The sequence below is a fragment of the Orcinus orca genome, chromosome 8 (assembly GCF_937001465.1).
Source record: "Orcinus orca chromosome 8, mOrcOrc1.1, whole genome shotgun sequence".
In the NCBI taxonomy this organism is placed as follows: Eukaryota; Metazoa; Chordata; class Mammalia; order Artiodactyla; family Delphinidae; genus Orcinus; species Orcinus orca.
This window is the reverse complement of record NC_064566.1, coordinates 71,074-82,039: the sequence shown is the minus strand read 5'-3', so window position 1 is coordinate 82,039 and position 10,966 is coordinate 71,074. Positions and strand designations below refer to the sequence as shown.

The 10,966-nt window shown below is 47.0% G+C and overlaps 1 protein-coding gene across 2 annotated transcripts; it reads right to left on the bottom strand.

Annotated features, from left to right (window-relative positions):
* Positions 1 to 364: 364 nt before the first annotated feature.
* On the bottom strand, positions 365 to 10,921 carry PSMD13 (proteasome 26S subunit, non-ATPase 13). 2 transcript variants are annotated; one of them, XM_004278111.4, is made up of 13 exons: positions 10,732 to 10,914; positions 9,008 to 9,086; positions 7,109 to 7,143; positions 6,972 to 7,027; positions 6,697 to 6,740; positions 6,425 to 6,511; positions 5,299 to 5,470; positions 4,236 to 4,315; positions 4,030 to 4,155; positions 2,380 to 2,442; positions 1,711 to 1,791; positions 1,411 to 1,527; positions 365 to 844 (listed from the first exon to the last, which is right to left on the bottom strand). In XM_004278111.4, the coding sequence occupies exons 1-13, from the start codon at positions 10,824 to 10,826 to the stop codon at positions 749 to 751; spliced, it is 1,131 nt and encodes a 376-aa protein (XP_004278159.1). In that variant the 5' UTR covers positions 10,827 to 10,914; the 3' UTR covers positions 365 to 748. The 2 variants fall into 2 exon arrangements, 1 of the variants encoding a protein (XP_004278159.1); XR_004475884.2 differs by lacking the exon at positions 1,411 to 1,527 and having other exon boundaries at positions 1,579 to 1,791; positions 10,732 to 10,921.
* Positions 10,922 to 10,966: the final 45 nt, after the last annotated feature.

The following is a 10,966-nucleotide window of genomic DNA, read 5'->3' as shown; positions in this document are numbered from 1 at the left end:
CCCGGCTGTCTGCGGGCTGGTTCCTGTCAGCACCCGGGCACTGAGGCCACAGAAGCTGCCAACTAGGTGGCAATGGGGTAGACACCTGTCAGAAGGAATAGACACCACGTCTCTCTGAGCAACAATAAAGGCAGGACTCGCTTCCTTGGCTGCCGTGCCCACCGCCCTCTGCTGTGGCTCTGCCCTGTGCCCTGTGTGGGCAGGGATGCCCTTTCCTCAGAGCAGAGGGTGAGGAAAACCAAGGCCAAATCCCCACCAAGCCCTCCCTAGGTTCCATCTCCTGCTTTTTAATCACTTTAGGCATAGGCTTGACCTGGACGCTAAGCCTAAGGAAACAGAACCACGGAAAGGACAGAGCAAGGCATTAGTTATAGAAACATTCTCAAACCACGCTGGAAAACATGTTCACACAGGTGATGTAATGGAGGCCAACCCTGGAGTGGGCCCCCTGCACACTAGGGCTACCCCTTGTGACTCCGGGGGCGGGGGGCCCACACTCCTGCTACCTCATCACTCAGCCTGGCGGCTCCTCCCCACTTCAGGCTATGGTGACAGCCACAAAGGAGGCGTCTGCCTGTGGCTGGGCACCCCCATCGATGACAGTGCTCTGTGACAGTCTTCACAGCAAGAACAACAGTCCCTACTCCAAACTGAATCCCACCCCCACCCCCAATTAAAGGCAGGTCTTCTCAGCTGCCAGTTTTATCAGCCGTGAAACACCTCTCCAGACAGGTCAGGGCAGGGGAGACTAGGTGAGGATGTCGTGGGCCTGGTGTTCCACCAGCATCTCCATGCTCTTCACGTCGGTGCACCAGAACTCCAGGCGGTCCTTCATCCCCTTGATCTGAGGGCAAACCAGGACACACGTGTGTTAAGGCCCTTGGGAATCACAGCACCTGACGGGGCAGTCCTAAATTTCCAGCTAATCGTTTCGGGCAGCATTAATAAAAAGGACATCAGAGCTGGGAAAGCGGGGTGTGTGAGATGGGATTATCCCAGCCAATTCTATCAGAAGGACATGAGGAAAAACTTGCATGAAAGAAAACAGGCAAGAATAGAGGAAAGCCACAGGATTAAATTTCCAGCAAATATAAATAAGATGGATATGAGCTCAAATCACGGAACCAGGAAAGTATTTGATCGGAGCACCAAATTAAAGATTAAAAGACATCATCAGCACAACCAGCACTGTTGTCACAATACGCTTTAAATGCAGGGCTCAAATCTCAAGCTTGCATTCAATTAGGTTCTTTGAAAAGCCCTTAGTCCCTAGAGCAGTAATTCATTCTCCGAAATCTCCTGTCTAATAATGCTTTCTTCCTAAATGGCTTCCATCCAAATGAAACAAAGGCAGCACAGATACAACCCAAAACACCCGCAAAGCTGAACTATGTATTTCAAGCACATCACCTGTTGCAAATCCAACACGCGGGGCTGCACCCAGGTCATGTGAACCCGCTTATCCACCTCGTCAATACTGCCTTTCACCAGCCCCACCGAGAGGGCCTTCATCACCAGCAACTCCACCTGTGCAGAGAGGGGGTCGTGTAAGACACCCTGGTGCCAACACGCACGTACCTGCGGACCCCGCCAGCTGTGAAACACGAGGGGAACGAGGAGCAGTTTCTTTCTGTGATCTCACACAGGAGTCCTGACCGCCCCCGAGGAGCAGCTTTGCTGCTGCACATCCCGAGTCTAAGAACTCTGTACCTCGTTCACGGTGACTTTAGCACTTTCGGCAATTTCTTCAAAGGTGAGTTGTCTGTGATTGGCAGGTCGTGTGAAAGTCATCTGAAAAAAATTTTTGTTTATTAACTATTTTTCCAAAAAAAGATTGTCAGAGAACTGATTGATAAGGGATATGTCTGTCAATACTTGCTCTGAAAATACAGATCTTATCAGTACCACACATACTAAAACTTTCTTAATATTAGTCATATATCTTATCTCACTAAGCTTTCAATTCCTAGATAAGAAGGTGAAGCACGCTTTATGGTAGTTTTCTACAAGAGTCACTATTCGTTTCCTGAACAAGTACGTGAGGCTGCCATGTGCCAGGGCTGTACCTGGAGCTGGGGATTCCATGGGGAACTAGAAACACAAAGTCCCTTTTCTCAAGAAGCTTAAATTCTAGTGTGGGAAACCGGATGAGCATGCAAAGAACGGCAAGTGCAATGAGGTGGCAGCTCCCGTAGCGCAGGTGGTCGGGGAATACCTCTCGGAGGCGGCGTCATCTAAGCTGAGAGCCAAACACAAACTAAAAAAGCAAGTGGTGGCAGAGGAAGAGGAAAGGTGCTGGAGAGGGTGCGGGACAGGAGAGCTAGCAGCCCAGCTCAGGCTGCGCCCCGAGGGCCTGGAAGTGGGCGGGGCCTCGCTTACCTCCATGAGACACAGCAACTGGATTTTCCTCAGAAGCTGGGCCTCACTGGCTGCTAAATCAGGCTGCAAAGCGAAAGGGTACCAGTTACCTGACCTGGCTTTGAAATTTTTTCTACAGCCGTCAACTGAACAAAAAGAAACTGGGCAGGTCCAAACACTTTAGATCACTGAGGCTCATCATTTGCTTCAAGGGATCTGAACTTCACTTTTCTCAGGAAATCATTAGAAGAGTGCTTAGTTGAAGGCCTAAGGATTTTCCAAGACAAGGAGTTTACAAGGTAGGATTTGTGCTGCTGTCACCAACACCAGGGGGCAGGGCCACAGGGTGTATGCAGGTGCTGCAGGAGGGCTCCTCGTGAGGAAAGGCGGGGAGGGCACAGCCGACGCCTGAGCGGGTCTGGGTGCACTGCCTGCTCAGTCAGCTGGGTGTCAATGGGGCCTCTGAGGGACACACCGCTGGAGTTCCGGAGACTTATTCTAAACTGAAAGAGCAAGTTACTAATTTGTCACGAAAAGTGGCACTGTCATGAGAACCAGAATGCACCTTCTGCACAACCTGTACAATCTCCTTGCAGTTGTGTCTAAAGGCTATTTGCTGAGCACAGAGCCAAACCGTGGAGAGCGGCTTCCTTGACTCAGACGTTTAGTAGCTCAGACCCCGACACGGGCAGCCCTGACAGTGACACTTCTGCTACAGCCATGGACAAGTCAAGCTCTTCAGAAAGGGCCCCTCCCCCTGAACGAGCTCTTGCTGCCTGGACAGATACTGCTGGCAAGCACCTCTCAAGTTCCGACTCTTCCTGACATCTCCGTGCCAGCCGTCTTTCTTTCTGAGTGGCACACCTTCCTGACATCTCCGTGCCAGCCGTCTTTCTTTCTGAGTGGCACACCTTCCTGAGACGCCAACACACAGGCCTCGTTAGGCTGGCTGCATCTGCTTTCTTCACAGCCCATTGTTATCTACTCTGTGCCCTTATGTGTGAGTCCTACAAGTTCACCTTGAACTTTGAGAAGATGGAAAGTTCCAGAAAAGTACAAAGACTATAACACAACCATAATTCCTATCACCATTAACATTTTAGTAATTATTTGCTTCTAATAATTTCATTTAAAAAGAATAACCTTACTGTTAAACTTCAAATCCTTGTTAAGTGCTCTCCTCACTGACTCCCACTCAACACAGGCTCCTTCCCTCTCCCCGGCCCCTCCCCCATGCAGACCCCTCTCCCCCCACTCCCCGCACCTCTGCTCCTGTCCCCTCCCCACCCCATGATCTCCCCACTCTCTAGTCACTCACGCGCTCTAGCCCCACACGCCCTGTCTCACTTTGCCAACATGCGGAAAGCTTCCTCTCCCTCTGCTGGGCATATGCTCTTCCATACTGGTCACTAGCTAATTCCTACTCATTCCTAAGGTCACACACAGAGCAGTCCTTCTTTGGGGAAGCTTTCGGTCACACCCCCTCCACCCAACACAGGGGAAGCTCTCTCTGCTTGTGGCCCTGAGCACTGCCACAGTAACCGAGTTACCACAGCAACTAATCAGCGACCGAACCACCTGCTCAATGAGAGCAAAGTGGCGTGTAGAGGGAAGGCGCTCAACAGACAGCGGACACACGGATGAACTCCACCAGCCCCGCCTGTGACTGACCTGCTGGCCCCAGGCGGTCTTCAGAGTCTGGAATCGCTCTACATTGCCGCTGTTAAAGGCATAGAGGGTGTCAATCAGCCACTGCCGGTCAGTGTTCCTCAGTGACTCTAGCACGGGGTGCATGAGCTGTGAGGACGGAGATGGTCAGCTGACAAAAAGTCACAGTGTCCCCTGTGTTAAGGAATCTGCACCCCAGGCCCACTTACCAGCTCTCCAAAGTTGAAAACTCCCTCGCCAAGAAGTCCTGCTAGTCCCAGCGTGAAAGCTCTCTCTTGCTGCTCAGACACTACGGCAACAACACAGCTCCGGTTACACGCCAGGCACGAGAATCAGTCCCGTTTGGCTTAGAAGTCTCACATAAAATGTAAAGACACTGTTCTGTGTAATGGTTATATTACAAAGCCCTATGATTAGCCATCTCTTGTAAAGTATTGGATTGACTTAGATCATACCTGGAACCACATAAATGGCTTTTGTGGGAAAGGCACTCATTGCTTATCTTCACCGAACTATACGTTTTCAGCCTGTCTGCTGCCTGGCGGGTGTGCCCCTCATCCCCTCGCCTGCGTGGGAAGCAGCACCACTTCTTATTTACCTTCAAGCCACCACATTTAGCTTCTTTTGACTAGAACTCTGTTCCCTTATTCTCTTGACACATTAGTTGCTTTTTCCAATATATTTTTCTTGAGATGCAGCAATTGAAACTGTACTAACAATTTTAGGAGTTGCTGGTCCCCTTAGCTTCAACAGTATATTGTGGAAAACATCTAAAATATGCTGAAATAGGCTATATTTCTTTTCTAAACACATATTCCTTTTGCACTTTTCCCAAAAGTCACTGGCCACTTTTCTTTCCACCCTCAAACCCTTGAAAATTCCATAATTTATTCCCCTGGGTCCAGCATTTCAGTTTTTACGACAAGAGTCCCAGGTTCAGGGATCTCACCGTGCCCTCCATCCTGCGAGGGGTTAAGGCACCTGCATCACTGTCCTTCTCACAGAGGCCTCTGACTCAGAGAACACAGAGACCTGGAGAAGGGGCAGTAAAGGGGCTACGAGGTGCGAGCCTCATTTTCACCTGAATTAAACGCTGAAGACAAATACAATGCAGAAACGAAGCTTAAACAACTCTTCCCACCACATGGACTTTCTTCTAAAAGGAATGAACACATCTGAATAATTCCTGAGATTGGCTGCCTCAGGCATGTCACAGCTGCTATGACGTGTGAGTGAGTTCCTCGTGTGACATGGACTTTCTGGCCACGTTACCTGGCAGATCCTTGATGTCAACACAGCCCAGAAACCGCAGCGCATCTTTGTAGTAGGATGCATGGTTTCCGATTGTTTGATAGTATTTACTGGAGAGGTCGTAGAAACGACTGTGAACGGATGTCACCCCAGGGAGGTTATTGAGCATTTCTTCAACATCTTCAATTGTTTCCTACACACAGGAAGTGAAATTGCCTTTCTTTGTAACTTGAAACATTTTTCAAGTAACATATGACAAGATGAAAAGCAAAAGCCACAAATGACTAATTTGACTACGTTAAAATGGAAAACTTCAGTTCATCCAAAACACAGAAAAAAGAACAAAGACAAGCTATAGACTATGAAAAGATATTTAAAGCACATGCAACCCATAGGGGAATATGACCAAGGCTAAGTAAAAAACTCTTAAAAATCAAGAGAAGATAAACAACACAAAAAAATGGGCAAAAGAAAAGATAAAACGGGCAATTTATAGAAGTGGAGACGTGAGCAGAGTGGTAATCAGTAATCAAGAAATGTAAAGTAAACTTTCAGTGAGACACCATCTCATCTCAACAGATCAGTAAGAGCTGAGCAGCTGAAAATGCCAAGTGTTGAAGGGATGGCGCGTCGGGAGTGTCTGTATGATGCACTGAGCACAGAAGTTGGTCTGCTATCCATACTCACACCTATCCCCAAAATTACACTAAAATGAAAGTAAGAAAGGCATAAACACAGACAGGAATCTTCAACAATGATAATTAGGAAGCAGAAAGGGCTGGGTCAATGGTGAATGGCGAGAACCCACGTGCTGTGGACCACTGGAGGCTGTGTGGGCTCCTGCTGGATGGGCGTGCTGTGGTCACACAGGGGAGAACTCTGTTTAAGGGCAACAGGCATCGTATCAACAACTTATTCTTAAGTGGTTTTGAAAAGAAAAAAAAAAAACCACATACACACAGAACAACAAGGCAAAGTGGTGAAATGTCAACAATGGGAGTCTGAGGTAAGGGTAGAGGAGAGTTCTTTTGCTATTTTTGCAACTTTCTTGTAATTTAAAATTATTTAAAAATAAATAAAGAAGAAAAATAGGATTTTTGCCCCCTACAACTTTAAACAACGATAATCTGTACTGCGGCAATCTCACCTTTGTAACTTGTAGGTCCCCGATATTTAATTTTAGAGCTCCAATTGCGGTTTTACACAGGATCACTGCCTCATCGCTACTTTTCACCTAAAGAATCAGAAACAAGGGAGCCTCAGAACTGTGGGCAGCAGACTAACAAGGAAGGTATCTGTACACTGATTTAACCTGCAGGACTAGAGACACACTGGTCTCTAGAGTTGTGAACAGTAAGCACAGACACAAACTATAAGTCAAACATATTTTAAAAGATCTGGCTCAAACTTCACATTTACCTTCTCACGAGTCTTTTCCAGAAAAGTAAGAGCCACATTAGGATCTAGAAAAGAGAGAACAAAGTCAGAAGAACCACCAACAGAGTATCTTTACAGATTAGTTTCGACCAACCAGGACATTTTTAGGTGGGATAATCTTTAGGTTTAGACCGTAAAATACAAAACTTAGAATTTTACATTTTCTACTGAAATGCAAAAGTTCAAATAACTTATACTTCAAGATCATTTAAATTACCATTAGGATCTATTCCTTTATGAAACAAAGTGAGACTCACCAGTCATCTGTCTAACTACATGAAGAATGATTTCTACCAGGGACAAAGGATTCACCCTGAAATAAAAACCACATCTTTGAGTGTCAACAAATATCAATGTATCCATTTTCAAAAACAAAAACTGACAAGAGTTTTACCTGTGTTCAAATTCACTGATGAAGTTTTCATAAAGCTGTAGAACCAAAACATGGAGAGTAATTACAGGACGTCTTTCACTCGGCAAAAGCAGAACTTCAGACACTACCATGATGCCCACACGCAGCAGGCATTGCGTACATGTTTGCTGAATGACAGAAGACCCATATTGGGGCTTATTAAGTTCACATAAATGATCACCAATCAATTACTGAAGAAAGCTATGTTTTTTTTTTTTTTTCTGGCTTTGGGAATTAGAACCCTACCCTGTGAGAATCTCCCGAAGACCAACTTCTCTATTTGTCCTCCAAAGTATGCTGAGTAAACAGACTATCAGTCTGAAAGGTTCACTAACCTGACAGAGGTCAGAAGGTGGCCGGCTAATTACGTCCCATTATCAAATAGCTTAGCCATTCAGCAAACATTTGAGCACTTACTCAGACCCTTTGCTAGGCACTACAGACAGAGAATGTACAAGACAAAAACTGAGCTTTTAAGGAGCTTCTGGCCTAGTAGAGAAGAGAGACTTGCAAACAAATAAGTGACAACACTGTGAGTTAAAAAGCAAAGAAGAAAGCACATAGCTGGAGCAGCCAATGAGAGAGGTTGCAAATATTCTGCTATGAGTAGAAAGTGATTTAAAGACAAGAAGCCAAAGAAGAGAGACGAACAATTATGAATTATCCATAACGATGATACAGAACCTTAGGGAACAAATATTAAGACAGCTCTAATTTATCATTTTCCCACATATTCCAGAAGACAGCATGCCCAGCAAAATCTCCAGACTTACAGACGATTACAAGTTCCTTTGAACTTGTAAAATGTCAAACTGGTAGATATAAACCACAAGAAAATCTTAGAAGCCCAGACAGTGGAATAACGAAGTGGTAAGCTTCACTGTGAGCACATTTAAAGTAATGTATTCAGGGCAAATAATTCAAACTACCATTATGAACTAGCTTGCAGTTCCAATGCATGAATCAGTTCCTCTGATTCATCCAGAATCCAAGAGAAAGACAACAAGGAGAGATGTCAGGAAAGACTTCAAAGAGTAGGCTACCAGTGAACAAATCTGGGGTGGGGTGGGTTTGTCAGGGGATCTGGGAAAGGCTGGGGCAGAGAGTGTATTTTTCTGTTGACAAAATTCTAGAAGTGCTCTATTACAGAGGCAGCATGATACTAAGCAGCACTCCCCCTCCAAGCCTCCTGTCCCCCAGTGAAGCACATCCTCCACACTGCCCAGGACAAAGCGTTCGGGCAAACAAGCAGCGTCAGTGGGGGAGAGGGAAGAGGAGTGACGGCAGTTATAACAGTTGTCCACCTTCCCTGGTGGTCCAGTGGCTGAGACTCCGCGTCCCCAGTGCAGGGGGCCCGGGTTTGAACACTGGTCAGGGAGCTAGATCCCGAATGCCACAACTAAGAGCCCGCATGCTGCAACTAGATCTCGCACGTGGCAACGAAGATCCCTCATGCCCCAACTAAAACCCAGCGCAGCCAAATAAATTAAAATAAAAAAATCTATAAACAATAAGATACAGGGGCATGCTAAGAGAGAGCATTTTAGGTCGGGATTTTAGAAGGAGCCAGAATGTCTGTGTTTGAATCCTCTTCTGTCACTTATTAGCTGTGATCTATGGCAAGTCACTTAATCTCTTGGTGTCTGCCTCTACATAAAAAAAAAACAGGACAGAAATAGGACAGCAGTAGTACTTATCTCCCAATGCTGTTACAGGTGAATGAGTAAATGTGTAAAGCACTCAGAACAAACGGCACCTGACAAAAAGTGGTGGCTGAATAGGCTTATTGTTATAAATATTATTATTGTAAAGCCCACCTATTATTTTAAAAAGTACTTGAACACATTTATATACTCTAACCTAGCATGGCAAATCATTTACCTTAATGAGACCATCTCCTTGGGCAAAGCATGGGTCCTGCACAAAGTCAAGCACCTGAAGTGTCAGCTGATGCCACAACCTGAAAAACACAAGGCTCTTAAGACCTATAACCTAGCGTCAGTCACAGACATCTTCACCCTTGATGGTCCTATCAAATAACAAATACTAACCAGTCTCTACTGTGTAACACAAGAATGCTAAAGCGGATGTGTTTTAAAGCTGAGTTCTTTCCCTGGCTCTGCCACTCAGTGGTTATGTCACCCTGAGATCACTTAACCTCTCCAAGACTCAGTTTCCTCAGCTATGAATGGAGAACACCTTTCCAGACTACCTCAAAGCGTTGAGAGGCTTGACTGGAAACAAGAACTCTGGAATCACACATACCTAATTTGAACTCCTGGCTCTTCTACCTATTAGCTGAGTATCTCAGGGAAGGAGCTTAAACTGAGCTTCAGCTTCCTCATCTTTAAACAGGATGAAGGACTGAATGAGCTAATACAGAAAGCCTCTAGAACAATGACATAGCACACTTGAAACCAAAGGCTAATTTCTAAGAGTGCAGATAAAATGCTCTGAAAAATACAAAGTGCTACACATGCAACTATTTGCCAAAAACTAAGAATTTTCTCTCAAAAATTGCTAATAGCAGAAGGCTGCTGAACATCATCAAAACACATACTGAGGGCTTCCCCGGTGGTGCAGTGGTTGGGAGTCCGCCTGACGATGCAGGGGACACGGGTTCGTGCCCCGGTCCGGGAAGATCCCACATGCCGCGGAGCGGCTGGGCCCGTGAGCCATGGCCGCTGAGCCTGCGCGTGCGGTGCCTGCGCTCCGCAACTGGAGAGGCCACAGCAGTGAGAGGCCCACGTACCGCAAAACAAAAACAAAAACAAAAAAACCAACACATACTGAATATCCATGTGAAAGGCACTATGCTAAAAGCTAGGGTTGTTAACAGGGAGGTATTACAAGAGGTGTATTTTTCTATGGAACATCACCAAACCAATGCCAGCAACTCATTCGATTCATTTAAAAAGAGATTATTGCTCAGCAACTGATAATTTAATTGTTCTGAAATTCACCGTTTCTAAGCAAAACTGAGACCTCTCTAGGGGCACAAAGCCCAACATGAAATGCAATAAAAAGTATGGGCCATGGGAGAGGGGAGAAGTGGTTGCACCCCACCGTGTAACCTGAGGCAGAATCAACAGGGGGGAAAAAAAATAAACTGCACTGGCCTCTGGTTTATCTGCTCCAGACTGCCGAGAAAGATAACTGTAGCTACAGTGCCACTATGACAAAGCTAAGTACAAGACACCGGTATCTGTTATAAAAATGTATGGCAGCCTGACCCCGAAAGGGTGTTTTGCTTGTTTGACTGGAATCAAGAGGTAAAATCAGAGCCCTGAACCGTTTTCGTAAGACCAGAAGGAAGGGGAGTTTCGAAGCCTCAGTCACAGCCCCTCGGTCTGGAAGGCAGTGAACCCTAGATCCCAAAACCCAGCCTATGGCTCTCCTCCTCGGTCCTTGTGGGATGTCACCCCTCTCCCTCGTCGGCCCTGCCTTCCGGGGTCCTCAGCGCACCTCCTCGGTCTAGCCTGTCCCCACTCTCTCCACACGGGTCTGAGCGCCCTCAGTCCATCAAGGTCCCGGGCCTCCCCCGTACCCACTCCGTGTCGCTCTCCCATCCCAGAACGCCCAGGTCCCCTTGGCTCGGGGCTCACTTCTTAGTGTAGAGCTCCTCCAGACGGTGCCACACGGCGGCCTGGCCGGGACCGGAGCTCTGGCTCTGCTGTAAGAAGCCGGGTACGTCCTTCATGACGGGAGGAAGACGCCGGGACAGCGGTACTGCGGGGACGGCCAGGCCGCGGGGTAGGGCTGCCAGAAATGCTCACTCACTTCCGGCGCCGCGTCGCGCGGGGCAGGCCGGGAACGCCATACGCGACGTGGGGCGCTCCT

What these genes read in the sequence shown, in the direction of transcription:
- PSMD13 (XM_004278111.4), bottom strand. Translation starts at nt 10,826, where the DNA reads ATGAAGGACGTACCCGGCTTCTTACAGCAGAGCCAGAGCTCCGGTCCC. An exon ending in TGTAGTTAGACAGATGACTG is followed by an intron (nt 6,741 to 6,971) that starts GTGAGTCTCACT and finishes TCTCTTTTCTAG; the next exon opens with ATCCTAATGTGGCTCTTACT. An exon ending in TGGAAAAGACTCGTGAGAAG is followed by an intron (nt 6,512 to 6,696) that starts GTAAATGTGAAG and finishes CTGATTCTTTAG; the next exon opens with GTGAAAAGTAGCGATGAGGC.